Source organism: Otolemur garnettii, unplaced genomic scaffold, assembly GCF_000181295.1.
Source record: "Otolemur garnettii isolate 467f Iridium unplaced genomic scaffold, OtoGar3 scaffold00293, whole genome shotgun sequence".
NCBI lineage: Eukaryota > Metazoa > Chordata > Mammalia > Primates > Galagidae > Otolemur > Otolemur garnettii.
The window spans coordinates 137,463-160,820 of NW_003852688.1; the positions used below are offsets into that span (position 1 = coordinate 137,463).

At 43.3% G+C, this 23,358-nt stretch overlaps 2 protein-coding genes across 2 annotated transcripts in view; one reads left to right on the forward strand and one right to left on the reverse strand.

The window, feature by feature from the left end:
• CEP41 (centrosomal protein 41) overlaps positions 1–7,878 on the forward strand; it is a 52,736-nt gene extending 44,858 nt beyond the window's left edge. Inside the window, exons 6-11 of the mRNA XM_012813721.2 lie at positions 2,724–2,868; positions 4,325–4,476; positions 4,856–4,923; positions 6,204–6,318; positions 6,793–7,008; positions 7,687–7,878. Of these exons, the coding sequence (XP_012669175.1) occupies positions 2,724–2,868; positions 4,325–4,476; positions 4,856–4,923; positions 6,204–6,318; positions 6,793–7,008; positions 7,687–7,835 (845 nt within the window). The 3' untranslated portion in view covers positions 7,836–7,878. The remainder of the gene's footprint in view (positions 1–2,723; positions 2,869–4,324; positions 4,477–4,855; positions 4,924–6,203; positions 6,319–6,792; positions 7,009–7,686) is intronic.
• Positions 7,879–16,863: 8,985 nt separating this feature from the next.
• CPA1 (carboxypeptidase A1) lies at positions 16,864–23,211 on the reverse strand. Its single transcript, XM_003803312.2, has 10 exons — positions 23,019–23,211; positions 22,437–22,518; positions 21,742–21,981; positions 21,413–21,514; positions 20,748–20,849; positions 20,446–20,556; positions 19,657–19,747; positions 19,222–19,421; positions 18,663–18,747; positions 16,864–17,129 (listed from the first exon to the last, which is right to left on the reverse strand). The coding sequence occupies exons 1-10, from the start codon at positions 23,081–23,083 to the stop codon at positions 16,942–16,944; spliced, it is 1,266 nt and encodes a 421-aa protein (XP_003803360.1). The 5' UTR covers positions 23,084–23,211; the 3' UTR covers positions 16,864–16,941.
• Positions 23,212–23,358: the final 147 nt, after the last annotated feature.

Consider the following 23,358-nt stretch of genomic DNA (forward strand, 5'->3'; position numbering starts at 1 on the left):
AACCCGCCACCTTAGGTGTACGTGGCTGGTGCCTTAGCCGGTTGAGCTATAGGTGCCGAGCCTAGTTTTTCTATTTTTAGTAGACAGGGTGCTCTTGCTCAGGCTGGTCTCAAACTGCTGAGCTTAGGCAATCCTGAGCTTAAAAATTGGAAAGGATTAACTTCACTTTACATTTAGTTGCCCAATCAGGAACGTACAAGATACATTACTCTCTTCATTGAGGTCTTCTTTAAGGCCTCTAAGTAAAATCTGTGTAAGTCCTATAAAGGATCTATAAGTTTTTGAGTCCTTTGCATTTGTTTTAGGTTTATTTCTAGGAAGAGTATATTTTATAGCTACAGTTGTTACTGTAAGTTAGACTTTTTTCATGTTACTTTTTAATTGGAAAAATAATTTTATTAGCATTTTTTAAATCTTAACCATATGTTTGTTGCCCTTATTCTCATAGTATTCTTTTACAGTTTCTAGGTATATTATAATACTATATGCAAGTTAAATGTTTAACATCTTCTTTAATAACTAGGCTCTTTCTCTCATTGTGTTGGTTAGAACAGCAAATTCCTAAACTTTTGGGTCTTAGTCTTCCTCTACTTCCTTAAAAATTATTGAGAACCTGGTTGGGCACCTGTAGCTCAGAGGCTAAGGTGCCAGCTCCATACATCAGAGCTGGCGGGTTTGAACCCATCCCAGGTCTCCCAAACAACGACAACTACAACTAAAAAATAGCCCAGCATTGTGGTGGACGCCTGTAGTCCCAACTACTTGGGAGGCTGAGACAAGAGAATCTCTTAAGCCCAAGAGTTGGAGGTTGCTATGAGCTGTGACACCATGGCACTCTACTGGGCAACATAGTGAAACTCGGTCTCAAAAAAAAAAAAAATTATTGAGAACCCCCCAAAATTTTGGTTTATGTGGATTATATCTATTAATCTTTAGTGTGTTAAAAATTTAAGCTGAGAACTTAATCAATATTTATTTATTTAAGTATATAAAAAGACTTAAGTTATTGCAAACATAACTAATATATTTTTATGAAAAATAGCTATATTTCCCAAACCAAATTTTATTGGGAATGGTGTTGTTTATGTATTTCCTAAATCTCTTTAAGGCCTGATTTAATACCAACAGCTGATTCTCGTACCTGCTTCTGCATTCAATCTGTTACAATATGTTGGTTGGGTTGAAATATAAGAAGAAAATCCAGCTCACACAGACCAGTAGTTGGAAAAGGAGGAGAATATATATATATATGTATATATATTTAGCTTTACAAGTACTATATATATATTACGTTGAAGATAATTGTGGATTTTTTTTTTTTTGATTCTGCACCAAAACTTGACAGCTGGTAGTTTCTTAAAGGTTGGCTGTAATGTGGAATCTATAACCATATCAATGATTTCATATTCTGTTATATTAAAATTGATTAGTCATCTCATGCTTTGAATGAATCTTTTACCCTTGCATAATTTTATGAATCATGCATTGGTCACTTGGAACACACTGGCTCTCTATGTTATGAAGATTTTCCCAAATGTTAACACATTTAATTAGATTCTATCAAAAAAACACATTTATTAATATCACTATTATGTTATCAGAAAAGTCTGAGTGTGGGGAAGCAGTTCTCCATACTTCATTTAGCTCCTGATGGCAAATACAGTTTCCCAAATTCTAAGTTTTACTCAAAGTTTAATCATTGGTACCACATACCATCGGTAGTTTTTCTTGAAATGACTGGCTCATTTAGTTCATATTTGAGAAAATGTCTGCCAAGTACATAAGTCTAAGTAATCACAGGTTTTCTGTCAACTTTTCTTCCAAGTAAAAATGGTGTTCATGGCAAAACTGGCTGGTTCTGTTCACAACTCTACCATCACAGTTTTCCTTGAGAACACCCTGGAAATTTGGTATGTAGCAAACTTAACTGTGTGTGGACTCCCTGTTTCATCACATAGAACATTAGAAAGGCATGTACTTACTACAAGGTGAGATTTAATAAAATTATTAATTGTAACCACTCTATTAGAACTTTTTTAGTGTGACATCCATATTTATGAACAGTGAATATAAACTTGATGGTGAAAAATCCAACGATTGTAACTTCTTTTTTTTTTTTTTTTGCCAGGGCTGGGTTTGAACCCACCACCTCCGGCATACGGGGCTAGCGCCCTACTCCTTTGAGCTACAGGGGCCCCCCCAATTGTAACTTTTTTTTTTTTTTTTTTTTTTTGAGACAGAGCCTCAAGCTGTCCCCCTGGGCAGAGTGCCGTGGCATTACAGCTCACAGCAACCTCCAGCTCCTGGGCTCAAGCGAGTCTCCTGCCTCCGCCTCCCAAGTAGCTGGGACCACAGGCGCCCGCCACAACGCCCGGCTATTTTTTGGTTGCAGCCGTCATTGTTGTTTGGCGGGTCCGGGCTGGGGATTCGAACCCGCCACCTTAGGTGTACGTGGCTGGCGCCTTAGCCGGTTGAGCTATAGGCGTCGAGCCCCCAATTGTAACTTCTTATGAAAATTGTTTTTACCTTGTAGACCCCTCAAAAGAATCTTAGAGACACCTAGGGTCCACTACATTTTGAGAACCTGTGCATTAAAACTTTCAGAACAATTTAATAATGGTGATAAGATTTCCTTTTCTTGACTTAGTTTCAGTGGAACTGCCTGATAAGTAAATGGAAAACTTGAGGTTAAATTTAATTATTTCTTCATTTGCAAATTTTAGATAATGATTCTGCAACTTCGGACCCTGATGCTGAAATTACTGCAGGGACCAACGGGAAAGGGAGCCTGGGTGAGCAGTCACCTAGCCCTGTCCAGTTCATAAACAACACAGGAGCAGGGGACTCCAGTCGCTCAACTCTTCAGAGGTACTCTAATCTGGTTAATACTTTCACTGCATTTTACCTTCATATTAATCTAGAGACCAATTTCAGTAATTTATTTACCTTAGAAACAAAACTGACAGTAGTAAAGATCCACCTTTTAATCCCAGCCCTTCTACTTTCTCTGTATAAATGCTACCTCCCAAACCTTTTTCACAGTATTCTTACTGAGTTAATGTAAGAATATATTAATAAGAGAGTACTAGTTTTCACTTCTCAGTTCCAGTCGTCTCTCTCCTATGCATAAGTTTGTTATTAGGACTTAGCTTTATGAGTACGATCAGAGGATACAGTTGCCACCCCTTTTCTGTCTGCTGCAGCTTATGATTACCCTGTCTAGAGTTCCAGTGCTACACACAGTGCTCTGATGCTAAAAAGTGCAGAGGAGAGTCAAACAGCACTTGGCCTTGATTTTTTTTTTAATTTTTATTTTATTTTTTCTCTACTTCTTCTGAGGCATGGTCTTTCTTATCCCATGGATTTACATGGATTTTATTCCATGCAGTACTTTCTCACAAATATTAACTATTGATTATAAAACAGTGCTGATATTGAGCACATATCCATCCCTCCTACTGGTAAAACAGTTCTACTAGAGCAAGAATTCCTATCATCAGTGTTATCATCATCATCATCATCATCATTATCATAGCTACTTTTGTGAAAGAACTCTAAAATTCTATCCAAGAGATAGGCCAATAGAACTTCCACTGCAGATGCAGTTTCATATCAAGTAAATTTTCTTCTCCTCTGGTTTATGTTTTTACCATGTCTTCCTTATGATATTAAGATGGTGACCAATTTAGTGACTTACTGACCTTAGAAACAGAACTGTCAGTGGTAAGTCTATGAATGCCACCAAATCTAAAAGCCTCAACTTTATAACCTGCACAATGGAAGTAGGTGCAGATAACTGCTGGAAATATTAAGGTTCAATATCTACAGTGAATAGATTGCTAGAAAAGTATATAAAATATATAAAGTCTTAGTAGTACTTGATAGGACATATACATAGCACAGACTTCCGTTTTCCTGTACTGGAAACCTTATTCTTTCCCCTTTTGGTCTGCTTTCTTACACTCCTCCAGATTTCTTTGGATTAACTGTTCCCCTCTTTCTTTCTCTGGATGCTGCCCTTGCTGCTGGAGGCAGCACATGCCCTACAGTTTCTGCCCCCTCAGTCATGTAATGACTTAACATGCATTATCTGAAGGTGAGTGGGATGCATGGATCTTCTCTTTGGGGCTCAGTGTGATAGAATAGGAATCCATAGGACCTGCATTCAGAGGTAGAACTAAGGCACCATATCCATTTTCCTTTCTCTTTGAAGCATCTTTCGAAAAAATATTGAGCACTCATCTCACTGTACTAAAGAAACACATTTGACCTTTAAGCCACCAACCCCTGACTTGTTTCTACTGACCTACTTTTTCACTTGCAGCGTCATCAGTGGTGTTGGGGAACTGGATCTGGACAAAGGGCTAGTGAAGAAAGCAGAGCCCAATACCAAAGACAAACCTTATCCTGACTGCCCCTTCCTGCTGTTAGATGTGCGTGATAGAGATTCTTACCAGCAGTGCCACATTGTTGGAGGTAAGAGAGAAGTCTTTCAAGTGACTCACACTCAAGAATAGAGTCTGTCCTTGAGACCAAGCAGGCTTGAACCATAGGCTTGGTCAGCAGCTGAGGAAACCGTGTGTTAGCTGGATCCATTTTAGAGACCTATGGGGTTGGCTCCGCTTTAGTATTCTGGAAGAAGCTGCTGGTGTTCACAGATGGCTGTCAGAAACAGTGAAGTGAAGCTTCGTACTTTGTTCATAGGATCCTGTTTCTTTTCTTTCACAAAACTACTTAAGTTGATAGCTCATTGATTCTGAAAATATATTTTTCTTAGATTTTAAACTAGCTGGGAATTGAGCCAAGTTGTACTAAGAGAACCACAGACTTCCTAAACTTTTTCTTCTCTTTGCAGCTTACAGTTACCCAATTGCAACTCTGTCTAGAACAATGAACCCTTATTCAAATGATATTCTTGAATATGTATCCTTTGTTGCTTTTTAAGGGGTTGGGTAGTATGAAGATTGTAAGAACCAAATTTATCATGAGTCATGCTCCTGGTAAAAAAAAAAATTCTGACAGACCTTTGATATTAATCAGCTTAGCATCTTTTAGAATTTGGATTCCTAGCTGTTGCGGAGAATCTGACTCTATTAAGACAGATTCTTCCAAACCATATTTCATTGCACAAAAAAACATTAGGTTAAGAGTTAGGATCCACTGAGAATTAATCCTAAGAGTACCCCCTCCCCAAAAGCTTTCCCCAGTAGGACTTAAAAAGTAATATTTTTCTTATATTTTAATTTTTTTATCCTTAAAATTTTAATTTTTTTTTTCATTTATTAAAAAACATACAGGGAAGTAAAACTCAGTGGAAAGCAAATAGAGGGGAGTGGGGAAGGGAGGAGTAAACCAACCAAATGGGTACTATGAAGGTTATTTAGGTGGTGGGCGCACCTATAGCCAGAACTCAAGCATTACAAAAATGATCCCTGTAACCTAAAACATTTATACCCGCTTAATGTTTTGAAATAAAAAAGTACAAGTAGAAAATAATTTAAATATTGAAAAATATAAAAAGAAAATCGAAATCTCCTAAAAACTATACAATTGAGCAATAGCTCCTATTATATTATTGATATATTTTATTTCAGACTGTCCCTTATGTTTTTGTTTTTAGAAAGTGGGGGAAAAAATGTTGAAATCATGCTGTATATATAATTTAGTACCTTGCTTTTTTCCATTTCCTTATAATGTATTTCCCGTGTTAAAACAGTTCTCTGTAAACCCCATTTTGGATGCTGCATAGTATCTCATCTTCAGATTTACTATAATTTACTAAACATTCTGTATGTTGGACTTTTAGGTGGCGGCCATCTTTAACTACTATAAATAAGGCTTCAGTGGACACATTAGACATAGAAGTTTTTCCATTTCCTTGTCTGTAAAATGGAGATTGTAACATTCCCTTTCCAGAATTGTAGAGATAGTAGAACTAAAGGGTGTAAACGTCTGTAATAAGTAGTCCTGTCTTGGACCATCATGACATGTGTTTGTAAAAGAAAAGAAGACTAGTTTGTGAGGCTTTCATGACAAGGAAAAAAAATCTGGTAATCTGATAACTGCTGGTATGATAGCATGAAGAGGCTCATCCACCATTCCTGAGAACTCAGAAAGGTGCCAGCCCTCTGTTCCTTGGGGGTTCCTTATAGTCTAGGAGCATCAGCTCAGTGCCATGGAACTTTAACTCCTCTGACTCTTAGAAAAACGCCCACGGCAAGATCATCATTCTGTACGACGACGATGAAAGGCTGGCCAGTCAGGCAGCCACTACCATGTGCGAGCGGGGGTTTGAAAATCTCTTCATGCTTTCTGGAGGTGAGCAAAGCTGTAACTTTACTTGGGACTTAAAAGGCAGATATTTGGACTCACACTCCTTCAAGCCCATGTCCATCACCCTTTTCCTCTCAGTGCTCAGAATTTAGTGTTCTGGAAAAAGAAAACCATGCTGCCCAGATTGAGTCACGAGTTATGTGAAACTCCCCTTAGCTTTATCAGCACGTGCTTTTAATTCCTATAATAAAGATGTTGCTTCAGGGCTCTGTAAGAAAGCCCTAATGCTGAAGACGTGAGCAAAAGGCTTTCTTGTGTATTCTCCAGAAGCCCATGTTAACAACTGACATTTTCTGGTATAACTTGCTCAGTGATGAAAAACAGTTAAGAAAGATTTCATATCCTTGTGTTGGCCTCAACATGGTGATCAAAGATTAGAAGACATGCAGGCTGCTTTCCAGGTTTTGGGTTAGCCTCACGTTGTTAATTCTGATTTTTCTGATGTTCTTCTAAACCTAGGTCTAAAAGTCTTATCTCAGAAATTCCCAGAAGGACTGATTACTGGCTCCCTACCAGCACATTGCCAGCAGGCCCTTCCTCCTGGCTCTGCCCGGAAACGATCCAGCCCCAAAGTGCCACCCCTACCCGCTGAGAATAAATGGAGATTTACCCCAGAAGACTTAAAAAAGATAAAATATTATCTGGAAGAGGATCAGGGTCCCACAGAAAATTCTAGTAAGATATTTTGACCTTTAATGTTTTCTGTGGAACTTAAGATTTTCATCTTTGAACCTTACCTCATATGAAAAGCTTCATCTCTTATATTCACATTCTTAAAATATTTGGGAGGATGTGTTACAGGTCTAGGGAGAGGGGACAGTGAAGGGGATCCCAGATAGCCACAAGAATTAGGCACTAAGCACAGACTTCTAGAAGAGACTTTATCAGAATAGTTCATCTCAGACAAAGTTGAGAAGCTAAGCATAAGCCATGCAGATTCCTTCTTGGAAAGGTCTCATTTCTTTCTGCTGCTTTTGGGCACATGTAAACTGCTGAGAGCCTTCTCCCTCCCTTACTTGTGTCATGCTACTTTCTCTTCTCTTTCCACTAATTGCTCCTCACCCTGCACCTCTCTACAAAGGAAGGAGGGAGTGAAGGAACAGACTGGGTTTGTTGGGGGTAATAAAGAGGAAGGAAAAAGGCTGTCTGGGTTTCCCTCCATCCCTGCCCCCTTCTTCAAATTGACCTGAAGGATAAGGAGTAGGTCATCATTGGCCTAAAGCAGATTCCTCACAGGACTTCGTCCGATTAAAAGTGGTTGTAGACAGAACTTCATTAGCTTAAAAGTATATTTGGCGGATTGTCCTTGGAATCAGTTTTGTAGCTCTGCTCCTGCTCTTTTGTTCCTTTCAGGCCGGCTGAACCAAGTTAACTCTTCTGGAAGAGACTCCAAGGTGTCTAGTGCCCGCAGTGCTCAGAACCTGCCTGCTGGGGGCCCTGCCAGCCACTCGAACCCCCGCTCACTGGGCAGTGGACACCAGCAAGGCAAACCCTGGAAGTAAAGACTTTGTCTCACTTAGTCAAATAAATGTTTTTTTCTCTTTTTGGAACCCCTGCACAGTTCCCAATTTGGTCATTTTCAGAAAATGCTGCAGAGGAAAGACTGGGGACTTGTAGGACAGGCCCTCTTCCCATCTCCCTGTGTCCAATTCCTATCCCCACAGCCAACATGGGAAGGATTTTGACAGGGGACCACAAAAATCAGAGGCAAGTGACAGGCTGTGGTACCCTCCTTATTGTTTATAGAATATTTAAGTCTTTTGAAACTGAAAAGGAAAAAAGAATCTAATTTGAGAGTGGGGGCTTTAAAAAAAAATCCAACTTGCTTAGTCTATACTGTATTATTTTGTAAATACTCCAGTCACATCTGCCGGTATGTTCTTCCTAATCATTTTTTTCATACACTGTTCTGGATTTCATGAAGGATTCTCCAGGTAGACTTGGCACAAGAAGCTGTCCCCAAGGGTGTGGATGAGTCTTAAGCTCCAGCTGTGTGTAGGCTTCCTCACTCAGGAGCTCTCTGCGCTCTGCCCAGCATGGCACAGGCTCTGCTGTGCATTTGGAAGCTAGTGCCTGTAAGCATCACTCAATTTTAAGGTTTAGTAGAGTAGCTGCACACTTACTGAACACTCTATTAGATATTTTCCTGGGGTCAGAAAGGTGTGTGCATAGCTGTCTTCACACCAAGGAGGAGGCCCTCTCCCAGCAAAGCCCTGGCCATCGTACAGGTCTGTGTTAAGAGCCCCTTAACACCTATCAAAGCAGGGTCTCGCTTGTGGTCGGTGTATCAGTTGTGAATTTTCTCTCCCCAGCTTGGGCTCATCCATGTTAGATGGATAGAAATTATGGCCACTTGAAAATATCAGCTTCAGTCACACAACTGGGGGCACACAAGGTGAGGAGGACCCGGAAGTCCTTTGTCAGGACTGACAACCCCTGAAGCCCCTGCTTAGAAATACAGTATTAGTCTAATTGAGTAATTAGTGCAATTTCCTGCTTACTTTTCATTCTCATGACTGAGCTGTGATTAGGAAGTTGTGATTATAGATTCTGGTTTTGGCCGGAATTTTGAATCAGCATTAATTGAATTGCTAGATGACTGACATTCATTCCATTTAATTGGAGGAACAAAAGACCTCAGGTAAGGATGAGGGACTCTGAAATTACAGGGAAAAGGAAAAGAGGCTTGTTAATTTTTATGGTCTGTGATCGTAGCTGTGATAAGGGACTAAGGAATAAATTGAGCTCTTTGTCATGGCAACCAGCTTGTGAAAAACCACCTGAAAATTGCCTATCCTGCTGGTTACTGCTGCTGGGTAAGATTTGCCTTAACGGTACTATTTCTTTCCACTAAAAAAAAAAAAAAGGACCACAGTATTCCTAGCATGGAGGCTATGTTTGTAGGAGAAATAAACGTAATAAATATCTCATAGAGACATATGGAAAAATAACTTTCAGATTCAGCTCAGTTCTGTTTTAGAGTGTGTTCTTCTCTACTTGATTTCCAAAGTGCAACATTTTCCAGTGCTTTAGAAATCAAACAAACCAGGGACATTGTTCAGCTGTCAAGCCGTGCCCAATTTTCCACAAGATTTAAGAATCTTGTATAAAATTCAGCCAACGTACATATAGCTTTAATGAGGAGCCTGTCATGTTTCCCCATAAATTTATGGCCTGAGAACTTAGTTTAGCCCTTTACTAATGCCAAAATGCTCTGGTTTTTTATTTTCTTTATAGCATAGATAGAAAAATGCACATTTTTCCACACTCAACTTTCCCCTAGCATGGACAAGATTTTTAGCCATTTTGACACATACACATTTTTAAGGAAAAAATATTTTTCTCTGTAACAAAGTTCTGATTATGCCATTTTGAAGTTAACTAGTCATAAGTTTAGACTTCCCCACCTGATTGAATTTTGAAAGTAAATGATAGTTTCTCTTCATACTGATTCTGCGTTCCCACCATCAAACACATCAGAGTGTTAGAAACCACTGTATGTGGAAAGTCAGTTTAGCCAAATCCATTAGAACTGGTGTGTGTTTACCTGAAAGATCTGGCAGGTTGAATATATTTATATTTCTGCATAGTGCTTTGCCACATTGGTAAGGATTTTAAACATCCACTCCTCAAAACACTTGTTCTGATTCTGTGCGTTGTGTGTTAAGTGTTACTATCAGACAGTTTTTTACGTGCTTGAGGTATTGCTTTTAATATTGTACCTTAATAGTTTCTTCATAGATAAATTGACATGTATAGTTGAATGATCCGTGATACTTTGTGCAATTGTGAATGCTGAAGATTAAAGCACATAGTTACTAATTTGTCATTGGCTATTAATATGCTGAAACCTGCCAACTTCTCTCTTCCTCTCTGTCGAGATGATTTGGGGGAGCCACAGGAGACTGGATGTGTTTTGAAAGAGTACCTCTTTGTGCTTCATCCTCCAAAGAGGCATATATTCTTTTATAAAAGAATCAGAAGATCAGTACAATTAGGTAAGGGACCATAGCCCTCTAGTCAGAAGGCCTGGGGTTTTCTTTTCCTTCATGCCCGGGTGGACTGATGGCACCTCACGGTGTATCCTGGCTTCTGGTTCGTGTTTCCGGGGTTGACTAGCCGCCCTTGCATGGGATTTAGGACTCCCAAGTTACAGCTCCACCTGAACAATAGTGATGACTGGAGTTTAAGTAATATGTTAAATGCGTTAACGGGGTGTGTATTTAAGAAAGTGAGAGGGAAAGGAAATAAGAAAGAACTGAGGAGAGGAAAGAAGAGAATCAAAAGGGAGACAGGCAGGTGAAAGCGGCATTACTCATTTGAAAACAAAACAAACATCCACGGCTGTAATATCACCAGGCTCAATCTGTTGAAAAAGCATAGAATGATTTATTTCTTACCTTTTAGTAGAAAGCCAGAACCAGCACAATCATATTGGACGTGGTATAAATCAGAATTAAAAGAGAACAAATAAGGTTTATTAGTTGCTCAGGGATTTTTCCTGTGGTGCTATTTAGATTATACAAATATTCTTAAGACTTTAGGCTACTCACCAAGAAACCAGAAGACAAAACAAAAACCTTCTTTTCTCCAATTCCCTTGTGAAATCAGAGTCCTAGGCAAGGAAGAAATATGTAGGTCATTTTTCTTGTGTTGGTTTTGGTTTCTGTCGTGTTGTTTATTGGTTATAGATTCTGTCTTTTATGTTATCTGACTTTTTAGAGGGGATAATTCGTTTCTGTCCACTGGATTTCAGCCCATGACTACCTCCTTGTTCTGCTCTGTAGGTAATCGTTGAGAACCTTTCTTTCTTCAGTTCCAAAATATTCCCAGTTGTCTTTAATGCGTGTTTATTTTCTTCATAACATTTTCAAAGTTGTAACTTCCATAATGATTATTTTTTCTCAAGAAATATCAGAAAATGTGGGTTATAATTCAGCAGTTTAATTGTGTGAGCATGTTGACTACATATATGCAGTTAAATTAATTTTTTGATTAACAAATATGTTTTTCACAGAAGAGCATTAAATAAGACATGCTACATTTCCAAAGTGTTCCCTTACATTTGGGCAGTAATATTTACCTAGGCTTGTAGTAATTATTGAAATTACTATTGTGGCATCCTTAAATTGATACACAGGTGACTTAGAGCATAAAACATGTAATGATGGAAATTGTCCTCCTTCTGACAGAATAGGATTTGGTGCATGATCGTGTGTGTGTGTGTGTGTGTGTGTGTGTGTGTGTGATTCTGCAATCCCCCTCATGGTCTCCCTCTCCTAGCTAATCCTCTTTGTTCTGAATGCAGAGGCGAATTCTCTTTGCCTGTGTAATGTCCTGAGGAAAAATGTGTCACAAGCAAAGGGCACTTATTAAATGCTATTGACTGATGGACTACATTTTTTAAAGGTTATCAATATGTCTTCTCTCGGAAATTATTTCGACTATAATCTCCTATAGGGTGAAAATCACCAACCTTATGACAGTGGCCCTTAATAAGTGTTTGTGAAGAAATGAATTGAGCTTGTTAAGATTGAGATCTGGATGTGACGGCGGCTCCTCGATGCTGGTCTGCCGTTCTGGAGATCCAGGAAGCTCATTCTCTTTTGTCCCTATGTGCACCCTGCATTTGTAGGAGAGGCGTTTATACCCTGAGGTTTTTAGATCCCCCTTTGCGGGAGGTGGCCAGGGAACTGTCGGGGGTGTAGTTCTGTCTGGCTGTCATCTGCCAGCCTTCACAATTCATCAAGTACAGGTTACACACCATCCCCATCAAAGAATGCAGAATTTTTCTCTTTTGTTTCAAATCTTAAAAGATGTCCAGATAATAATACTCCTCAGCATTTATGGAGAGCTTCCTATGTGTGAGGCAGTGCTCCTAGATTCTTCATTTGAGGGTTTGACTCCTTTGACTCTCATGACAGTGCTGTGAGATAGGCACCCCCGTTTTCAGAGGAGACTGAGGTTCTGGCAGAAATTAAATGACTCAGGTTCACCTTTAGCCACTGAGTGAGGTGATTGGGAAGCCAGGATCTAGCCCAAGAATTGTGGCTCCAGAGGACGTTCTTTTAAGTCACTGCCCCATGTCTCCCCACTCTGGGGAGCACAGCCATGTCCTCCCTTGGTCATGCCTTTAATTTACCAGTGAAAATGTGACTTTCCCTTGGCTGTTGGTTTCCCTCTGTCCTAGTCATCCGTGATTCCGCAGAGAAGTTTCCTCCTGCCTGCATGCAAGGCAGGATAAATTCAGGAACAGAAACATCTGCTGCCAGGAATCTGCATTTCCACATTTCCCCGGTCTGTGTCAGGTGTCCTGTTCTAAAGACAGGTGCTCCAAGGGTTCTGAGTTTATTTTGTTGGTTCATAGACACCCTGAGAGGTACCCCTTAAGGAATCCGAGTTACCAATTTTTAATTAGATTGTAGGGGAAAAAGTAGGGTGTTTTCCTGATAGGTCAAACTACTCGATAAACTATATTGATATAATTTGTGTCTGATCGGTGGTGATGTTTCTCATTTAGGCTGAAACATATGTTGTGTGAATTTACCAGTGTCAGAGGACTGGGTTCTTGGGGGAAACAGAGGCAAACTCAGTCTCTTGTCAGCACAGTCCTTCAGCAGCACTCTTCTAGAAATGTTGCTGACACCGCTACTGTGGTTAAACAGAAGGCTTAATTTTCTGCTTTTAGTTTGGCAATATACCTTTGGCAATCTCCGTCTCTGGGGTTGTTAGATGAGGCTCACTGTTTGAGTTGCCAAATTAATGCAGATCCTAAAAGCTTTGGGGAAGAATTCATTACCCTTTGACAGTTTTTCCAGATTTGATGGGTGCCCTTTGCTTTTCTCAGAGCCCCTCCTGATCTGGCTGGTTTGAATACTGTGGCCAGTCCTATCAGCTTCCTCTAAGCATTGTCTGGGTCTTAGTGTGTTCACAGAATGATGTTTTCTGTGGTCCTTAGAGGAATATTCCCTGTGTGTCCTCAGATCCACTGGTCCCGCTTGCCCTTGCAAAACAGTTGCCAGAATGATGGATTGCCCGCACTGCAGGAGGGACCAGTGAGGTCATATCTGGATTGTATTCAATGACATTACAATTTTAACTTTAGGCCAAAGCCAGAAAACTACCCACATGTATGAGTGCTAATTCAGGAGATGACCTAAAAGAAGTAGACTACTAGACTACCTGATGGTGGCCTCAGGACCACCATTGGGCCACAGGCCACACTGAAAACCATATATAATGGTCTAAGTAAAAAGTAAAAAAAAAATCATTCAAAAATAAAGATTTTTGAAAGGCTCTGGAGAATAGACATTAACATAATCAATACCCAAGATTGCTACAGGAACTAAATATGAGCAGAACATGCTCTTGGGAATTTTCATCTGAGCTATAGCAGAGTGTAGAATGGGGGATGGCTCCCAACTGGGGGACCCGAGTAATCCCTTCCCTTGGTAGTAACTGCTGCTTCCATCTTTCTCTGGAGTGTAAATTTTTCTGAAGATTAGACAACTGCAGTATTCTGGGAAAGATGGTAAGATGCGATGCCAGAACAGAGAAATGATTTTAGACAAATTATAAAAAAGAATCTGAGCAAAAATTAAGATCGGTCATTTAGATGTTTAATGTTAGGTAACTTCACACATTGGTTATCGGGTGTATTTGAAATATCTCGGTCTTTGGGGTTGTTAGATGATATACCCCATTATAAAAGCTCATTGTAAGAAACTCTGAAAAGTACAAAGAAGAAAACTACCACCACTGCTGGGTTGGTCACAATTATTATTGGGGGATTTATCCTTCCAGTGGGTGTGTGTTCAACATACTATTTTATAGCCAGCTTCTTCTTTTAAAAAACAACCAAATTGTATAAATCCCATGCCATCAAATTCACCCATTTGAAGTGTATGATTCAATGACTTTTAGGAAGCTTACAGATTTGTGCAACCATCAACACAACCCAATTTTAGAACATTTCCATCTCACAGCCAGCTTCTCTCACTTAGTGTTTTGAGAACATTTTCCCTTGTCAACCAGACTTTACTGGCTTCATGAGTTTTCACTGTGTGGATGTGTCATATCAGCATCAATACTGATAATTAGTTAGGTTCTTTTTATTTTTTTTTAATTATCCCAATTTCGTACGTACATATTTGGAACTTACCCAAGTGTTTTTATAAGATAAATTCTTCCAAGTAGATTTTCTGGATCAAAGAGGTAATACATTTAAAATTTTGATTTATATTGTCAAGTTTGCCCTCCAGAAAGGGGGTACAGATTTACCCCCCATCAGCACATGACTACTTATTTTATCACGCCCTTGATAGCACTGGAGTTGTCAGTCTTTTTTATTCTTTGCCAATCTGATGAGAGAAAAATGTTATCTTTATTTTTTTAATGTACAAGAAATCACTCAGAGGATCAGTATCTTTTATACTTTGACTCTGTGTTTCTTTTTTGGGGAATTGCCTATTTTTTTTTTAAGTGTCAGTGTTTTTTAACTCCTAATACTTTTACTTTAACCACTCGAGGTTATTAACACTTATTTTCATATAAGTTGCAATATTTTCCAAAATTCTTTTCTTTTAGCTTTATGATTTTTATTTATAAATTTAAAACATCTTAGCCTTAGATTTGTAAAAAATATGTATCTGAGAACAAGATGTAAATCTCTTCCCACATTTGAAAATAAAAATAACAGCTTTCATGTCTCCATTTACAAACATTTACTATCGATATTAATAAATATTATTACTATGTGCCATGCACTTGACCAAGCAGTGAGGATTAAGTGGTAAACAAAACAAAGCAATCCCTGCCCTCATGCAATTTGTGTTCTGCTTCATAACCTTGACTTTGCAGCTTTCTTTTTTCTCAGAGCTTTACTTTCTGAACTACAACTCTGGAAATACAAAAGAACATCACATGGTTATTTTCAGCAAGCCTACAATACACAGATTATAAAATGTATGAATTCATTAATAGAATAGAGAACAGTCTCATCGAAGATGCCCATATTTGTTGGGCATCTATATATCAAGTACTATTAATGGTGTTGGAGATTGGATACCAAACAAGATAGTCTCTGCTATCAGGGAGCACAGTTAATTTTAAATCAAGCAATTCTACCCTCCAGCTCTAGATTATACAGTTTTGTAAAATGATAAATTTTTATGGTAACTTAATATATTTTCTCTTATCAGTCTTTATTAAAAGATAAAGCGATCAGCATCCTACTTGCCTGCACTAAGCAGTCAAAATGGGTTTCAATTTATCTACAATCTCTTGTCACAAAGATTGAAGAGAAATGGTTTCCAAAAGATAACTCGAAGAAAGTGTTATGAGATCTTTAGCTCATCTTTCTATAGAGACTGAAACACCCCTTGTCTCTAAACTTACATATGTCTCAGTTTATGTATGCAATGTGTATGTAGTACTTACGCATACTTATGTATAGTCAGCCTGATTCTTTTTATTTTTTTAAAAATGTTTGGTAGCAAAAACAGTATTAAAGTAAAACTCCAAGATTAAAATTTCCTCCTATTCCTCAAAAAAAAAAAAAAAAAAAAAGGCATTATGACCTCAGGCCATTTTATTCGGTAAAGACTCAAGTCAGTGGAGCTAGATGCATCTTAAAACCTGACCGGGCCACAGCAGAGAGAAGACACCATCCTTGCCACACCCCTCATCCACTCCCACCTATTTCCCCAGTGACTTCGGTGGAAGGAACCCCCTGCCACACGTTACCATTTGAAGAGATATGGAAGACACAAAAGGGAGATTCTGGCTTTGAAAAACATTGGGATATCCAATGCTTTGTGTATGGTGTATGGTGGTGCTAGCCACTAAGTGTACTATCACAGGCATCGGGAAGCCAAATTCTGAGAGCCATGGAGGGTCTCAGTGGGGGAACAGGAAGGTGTAGTGGTGATGGGAACAGACAAAGGGGCAGAGACAGAACCAAAGATGCTCGGAAGGCTGTGGCAAACAAAGAGTGAACTACTCCTCTCCATAAATGCGAAGTCTCTGTGACATAATAAAATGTCATGGGGTTGGCGGTTTTGCTCTTTATCTTCAGTAAATGATTTCATTTCGCCCATTTGTTTTCTTCTGATTTAATTCTGATGTGAAAGAGCGTATTTTGCTTAATCTGTTTCACTTGGCTATGGCATCTATTTCAGATAACAGTGGCCACCAGGATTATACTCCAGGTTATCATTTTTGTAGATGAATGGACACAACTACCTAGACTCTTGTACATGTTGAATTCCTCACCACTGTGGGGTGTTGGGCATTTGGTTAGCAGCTGTGGCCGCTGCTTGCTGCTAAGGTATGAACAAATCACCCCACTGATGAGCTGAGCTCAGGGTGGTCTAATTAAAACAGATGCCACTGGATGCAACTTCACAGGACCTTGGAATGCAGGAGACTTTAGGGGTCATCTAGTCCAACCACCCACACATTTCCAGTGATGCCTGCAGGAACTAAATCACTTCTGCCCCGGCTTGAAAATGCAGACACACTTTATCTGTTCCAAGGTTCTATTCCTTGTACACTCAAACTTTATTTAGTTGTCTGGGTGGAGCAAGAGGACGGTGCCAAAGGGCCAGTTCAGTACGGGTGATTCAGGGTGTGCTCCATGATGGTCAGAAGTGCCAGCCATGTCTCCTGGGCCGTGGGGATGATCTGGGAGGCTGGCAACAGGAAGCCATAGCGCCCAGTGTCCCGGAGCTCAAAGGTGAAAGAGTACTTGATGCCCTGGCTGTAGGTCCAGTCAATGGTGCTTCCACTGGCTTGATCTGGAGCAGGAGCAAAGTAGAGAAGAGCAAGGGTCATTCACTTTGGAGGCATTTACACAGGCTGAATTAACCAACTCTATCCAAAGCCCAGTGTCTTGTGCAATGCTGATTGGAGTCAGTGTCTATTAAGCGCTGCTGTTGGCCAAGCAGCCTGGCTTCCAGGAAGCTCCTGCTGGAGGCCCAAAGAAGAGACCAGCAACAGTTCTCCTATTCACTGGGGGATAGTCTGCAAGAAAGTCTGCAATTGCAAAAGCCCCTCTGAAGACTGCCACCTTCCAATAGCCTCTTCAGTGAAGGTTCTAAATATACCAGAGTTCTCTGCTTGGGTAACCGGCATTGTTCCCTCAGGACCCCAGTCTGTAGGGGAAAGTGCAAAGAGCCAGAGGCAAAGCAAAAGCCCCAGGGCTTTCTTTTAAAAAGAAATTCCACAGACTTCACAGTTAACTGGGTGATGAAGCCACTTTGGAACTGAGCAGGGAAGAAGGAGGAAGGCTGCAGGTCTGAATTTGACTTGGTAAGATTGACTAAAGCAAAACCTTGACTCAGGGTTGAAACAGTATCTAAAGAAGGCCTGGAGTCCAAAAGCAAGTTCATCCCCGGGTATGACTGTGACCCACTTGCCCACTAAAAGCTGGACATTCAGGCAGGAAGTGCATGAGGTGTGCATGCAGCCCTCCCCCTTAAGTCCCTGTACTCTACTTCTACCAACAAGTATTCTGATGCAGCCACACTGGTCCACTAGCTATTCCCGCAACACCCAGGCCACATCACACAGTAGGGCCTTGGCTCTAGAAAGTTCCTCTGCCTGGAAGACTCTGCCCTCATTTCCCTCAACACCACAAACGTCACTGTCTCAGTGAGGCCCATCTGCCCCACTTCTACCCCCAGCATGCCTGATCCCCTCATCCTGGTCTAGTCTGAGTCATCACCTACCTGTATCACTTCTTGTTTACATTTATTTTCAGTCTCCCTGGCTAGCATGCAAGTTTCCTGACCCTTGCTTACTTCATTCAAGGCAGTATCCCAAGCACATGAAACGGGGCCTGGTGCATAGTAGGTACTCAACACATGTATCAATTTCATTTTGATGTAGTAATACTCTTCTTGGGGCAGGGCACGTATAAGTAAGTGGGGGAAAGATCAGGCATATTCCCTAATTGAGCAGTAGAGAACTGTTTTTGAAGTTGAATTTCTCAGTGATCTACATATCCCACCAGGACTCTCACCCCATGTGTGTAAGAAGCCGGACTTAACCCCAAGACAAGGGGACAAGAGTTCTAAGAGGAATTCACATGTTTGTCTGAAAGTATCAAAGGAGGCAGAGTTCATGTCAGTAAAAAGGACTGTCTATTCCTCAAAACAGCCCTGACCAGCAGTTGTCAAGCATAGCTGGAGTGGAAGGCAGTGTTCTCTTGTCCAGGAAGCAATCTGGGAACCCTTGGCTATTTCTTCCATAAGAGATCCTCCCATGGCCAGGAAAACCCACCTGATGTTTATCACATAACCACCCAGAGAGATTACATGGCCACTTACAAATTGTTTTGATAATGCTGCCATACTTGAACTTGGTCCCATACAGAGAGGCCAGGGCTGTCACAGCAGCTTTGGAGAGCTCATCCTGGAGGAAACACCAAACAAGGCCACCTGTCATTGCCAGGCCCTGGAACAGCATGGCCAGGGTAGTCCAGAGGCTGGCAGTATGGCCCAGAAGCATGCGCCCTGCAGAAGCACAGAGCTCAGCCTGCTCAGCCTGCAGGGTCAGTCCTAGAGCTTGGCAGTGTGACGATCTTATGACCCTATGGGGTATCTGGCCAGTACCTCCCTGGCCTTTGGTCACACTGCTACTCCAAGTCTGTTGCTGCAAGATTAAAGTCTATCTCTGCCCCCTCACTCTGCTGCATAACAAAAGTGACTCAACCACTCTATGCCTCAATTTCAGATAGAAAGTAAAGCTAGTCCAAACCATCATGGGAGGTCCGTGTGAGGAAGGGGTATGAGGCACTCTGTAGGCAGGTCACCCATCAGAGTGAAAGTCTAGGCTTGCTCAGAGCTGCCTTTAGGGCATTAGGACAAGCAGAGGGTCAGCACCTACCAGCTCAGCCTGGTCGGGGGCTGGCTCTGTCTTGTAGCCATAAGGATAGAGGAGGAGCTGGGAGTAGCTGTGGATGGAGATGAAGGCCTTGATTTTCCCATGTTTCGTCACGAAGTCCACGATGGACTTGACCTCCACTTCAGAATTGGCAGACTTGCCATGGTAAGTATCTGAGCAAGGGTTGCTGCTGGCTCCAGCCACTGTGGGAGGACAGAGGGCAAGTAGCGTGGCTTCCAGTTCTTTGCATGGAGTTGGGGGTGAAGTGGGGTACAGGAGGGCTCACATACACACCTGAATTAAGGATAGGCCCAAAGCCTTTGATAACCTGGGGTCCTGCCTTCCCAGCCAGTCTTGGACAGACTGGTAGAGGAACCAGGGAGATAAGGCAGGCCCCTCAATGGAAACCCTCCCCCCACAGATCTCTTGGGGCCTTACTCCCAAAGCCCGCGTCCCAGTTCCTGTTGGGGTCCACTCCAACACAGAGGGAGCCTGGTGTGGTGGATCGAGTCTTGCGCCACATGCGGTTCTGAGGAAGGAGAGGGGTTAGCCACCCCCAGTACGCCATGAGCATCAGGCCTGAGTCCACCCCAGGGCTAGACAGGGGCTCAGAGCCTGCAGGGAGCAGAGAGGGCTGCCAGAGGCAGGGGCTCCCTGTGAGGTTAATCTCAATGTAAAGTCCCCCTGATGGAGGGGTACGGGTGGCTTAGCCACACCATGAACAGCTCTCAGCTGGTGGTCAGGAAGGAAGATCCACACGGGGGCTACAGGAGAAAGACAATGGGGAGGACCATGGGTGGTGCTGGCCAGAAGGCTGTATGTGGTGAAGAAGCCATGAGGTGTCCCCCACTACCACCCGGCCCCATTTCACTTGCCATAAAAATAAAAGTAGGATTAGAAAGTAAAGTCTGAGGTAGTGGGTCTCAACTGGGGACAATCTTGACGTTTTTGGTGGTCACCACTGGGAATGGGGGAGTGCTACTGGCATCCTATAGGCCACAGATTAGGATGTTACTTAATACCCTGCACACACAAGACAGCCCCACAGCAGGGAATTCCCCACCTAAAATGTCCAGTCATGCCAAGGTTCGGAAAACTGGATCAGAGAGGATAGGTCTGTCTACCCCTCCCTCGACTTCAAGGGATTGAGATTAGGGGTGAGCAGGTTGTAGAGCTCAGAGGCCAGAGGCCCAGCCTCCTCTGCCCAGGACAGTAGAAGGCCTGTACCTTGCTATGGGTGAAGGCAAAACCATCAGGGTTGGTGACGATCTCCAGAAAGATGTCCATGGTGTCAAGGATTTTGGTGAAAGTGGAGTCCTGCCCATAGTCTTGGGTGATCTAGGGGGTTAGAGGGGCAGAGGGACGGTGTGGGTCAAGCCTGGCATCTGCCAAACTGGAGCAGCAAACACCTTCCCTTGGCCACTCTCTGTAACCTCTGCTTGCCAGGGGAAGGGGAGGCCCAGACTCATGAGGACCTAGGACATCACGACCCCTCTAGGAGAGAGCCCTCCTAACCTCCCTGGTCTTACCTTCTTTGCAAACCAGACCCCACTGGCCTGGGTGACCCACTCCCGGGAATGGATGCCGGTGTCAATCCAGATGGCAGGACGATCGGTCACTCCAGTGCTGAACTGGAGAAGAGGCGGGAGGCGGGAGAACAATGTCACAGCTGGGGCCTCACATCACCACCCTGAAGGGGAACCCTCCCTGGCCTAGACTAGAGGCCACCTGCTCCATATTTCCAGGCAGTCTTTATTTGGATGGCCAAGGCTCAGGCGGACATGGGCTGCTGCAGAGCCTGGTCTCCTGCCCTTAGCTCCAGCTCAGAGTGACTGTGACTCAGCCTGGCCCCAGGCCCTGCCCTGCCCTGCTGCTCAGACAGCTCTCTGTGTTTTCTCATTAACAAAATGAATTATCTGGCCTGCTTAGACTTCACAGTACCTTCCATAGTGTGACACCTGATTGGAAACACTTGGGTCACCTAAAAGTTTAAATTGTGTGTGGACATGAGTGCACGCCCCTACCCAGGATGGAAATTCAGACCTTTCCAAGCATCTGCCTGGGGAGTACGTACAACAGTGTGTTCCCCGAGACTGTGGACTTCCTGGGGGAGCCTATACGCACATGTGGGTGCCAAGCGTGGGTTCATTCTTGCATGTGTGCCCGTAGACATGCACACATGAGTGTCCGTTACCTTCAGCACGAAAATGTCACGACCTTCAAAGGTCTTGCCAATGTTGATCTTGCTGACAAGGTCTGGATGCTCGGCCACCAGTGTGTCCATGAATTTATAGATCTGATATGGGAAAGAAAGACAGAATGGCCTTAATGGCACCTAGGCACTCAGATGCCTCCCTTAGCCTCTTTGTCATCCCAGCCTGCTGAGAACCCTGCAATGCAATAGCCATGACCCAGACCTTGCAGGCCATGTGGACACAGAGCAGGTATCACGCACACCCAGCTGGGCCAGGCACAGTGAAGTGCTTCCCACTTATGAGGAGTGGCCTCCAGGGGCGCCCTTACCTCATCCAGGGTGTGGTAGGCTGCGTAGTTAAAGGTGTCAGTGGAGAGGGGCAGGGCCCGGGTCTGGGCGGCCACCATCTGTTCCTGCTCCTCATCCAGCAGCAACTGCACGTCCTCGATCATGGTCTCATAGCTGATGTCATGGGCCTCCAGGAAGACTTTGACAGCCTGGAGGCTGAGGAAGGGCACTCGGACGTCGATGGGGGAGCCAGGCTGGGTAGGGCCCCGCCAGAAGTCCAGCTGGGGAGGACAAGAGCCAGCTTCATCACAGCGGGCTGTAGGCACCAGCTGGGACAGCAGGCCAGGACAGGGCCAGCCTCAGAGGACCAGTTGGTGCCAGAAGTTTCCATATTATTGGGAATGGAACATGGGTGGCAGGGAAAGAAAGGGAAGTTATGGGCCTGGATCACGCCCATGTGGTCAGGGAAATTCCCCAAGAAGCAGAGTGGAGGGGCTTAGAGAAGTGAGACAGAAGAAACTGTAAGAAGGTCCTGGCACTTTGCTCAGACACTCAAGGGCAGTAAGAGTCTGACCCTGGAAGGTTGAAGTCACTTCCTAATAGGGGTCAGTTCCATGCCTCCTTGCTGGATAGAGAACCCAGGCACAGTCGGACACAGAGGGTGGTGGAGACAGGGTGGGCACAGCTGGCCGGGGAGTTTCCTAGAGCCTCGGGCAGCCCTTCTTCCCTCTCTGACCTGCAGGTGCTCCAGGTCCTCCAGCTCCTTCACCTTCTGTACATGGGCTTCATGGGCTGCAGAGATTCGGAGCACCTGGTGCCTGGGTGGAGTGGGAAGGGGACTGAGCACCCTGGGGCAGCACTTGCCCGGGCTACAGGCACCCGCCAGATGGAGGTGGGAGGCAGCAGCCTGGAATCCCACAGGAGGGCTTGGGTCCTCTGGGCTGGGGGCGGGGGTCAAAGAGTCTTGGCAATGGGAAGCCCAAACTCACTCTCACTTTCTTTCCCCATCTTTGGAAACTTCTAGACACTGGTTACTCTCCCCATTCCAGTCTAGATTATTTCTCTCTCCCAAATCAGCCAGATCTCCCCTTTCCTCCACTCCTGAAAAATTCCTCCTCCGAGCTCAGATTTCTCCAGAGCTCAGGTGATTGTCCTGACCCCTTCTCAGCCTGAGTCCCCCACCAGCCTGCCATCCCTGGGTGGTTGTAGTACCTCCCCACTGGCTGTGTCGCCTTGTGTGTGTCTCCTTCAGACACTGGCTGGGGGGCTGAGTCCTCTCACCTCCCCACCAAGAACCCCCTCCTCCCTATCCTCCTACCCCACAAAATCCTCTTTGCCAAAGACAGCCCCCAGCAGGATACTCAGAACCAGCAGCGCCTGCATGCTGTAGCCGTTTGAAAAGGTCAGTTTGAGGTTAAGAGGCTGAGGGGCTTTTAAACCCTCCCAGGACAGAGGTCGCCTGGCTGTTCTCCCCTTGCACCTGGGCTCTGTCCCACAGAGAGGGGGAGTGGGAGTTCCAAGCCCTGACACCCTTTCACTCTCCCTGATAAGGAGGCAGGGAACAGGGCAGCTGGAGAGATAAGCCAGGCCTCAGGCCAGGCCATGAGGGGCCAGTCTGGGCCTGAGGTCAGCTGATGCTTGAGAAGTCCTGGTGGGGA

Excerpts from the sequence above, each read along its gene's own strand:
- CPA1 (XM_003803312.2), bottom strand. The coding sequence starts at position 23,083 with ATGCAGGCGCTGCTGGTTCTGAGTATCCTGCTGGGGGCTGTCTTTGGC. Across the intron at positions 19,748-20,445 it reads TTGCCTTCACCCATAGCAAG|AACCGCATGTGGCGCAAGAC; the intron begins GTACAGGCCTTC and ends CTCCTTCCTCAG. Across the intron at positions 17,130-18,662 it reads CAGCATTATCAAAACAATTT|ATCAAGCCAGTGGAAGCACC; the intron begins GTAAGTGGCCAT and ends CTCCTGCTCCAG.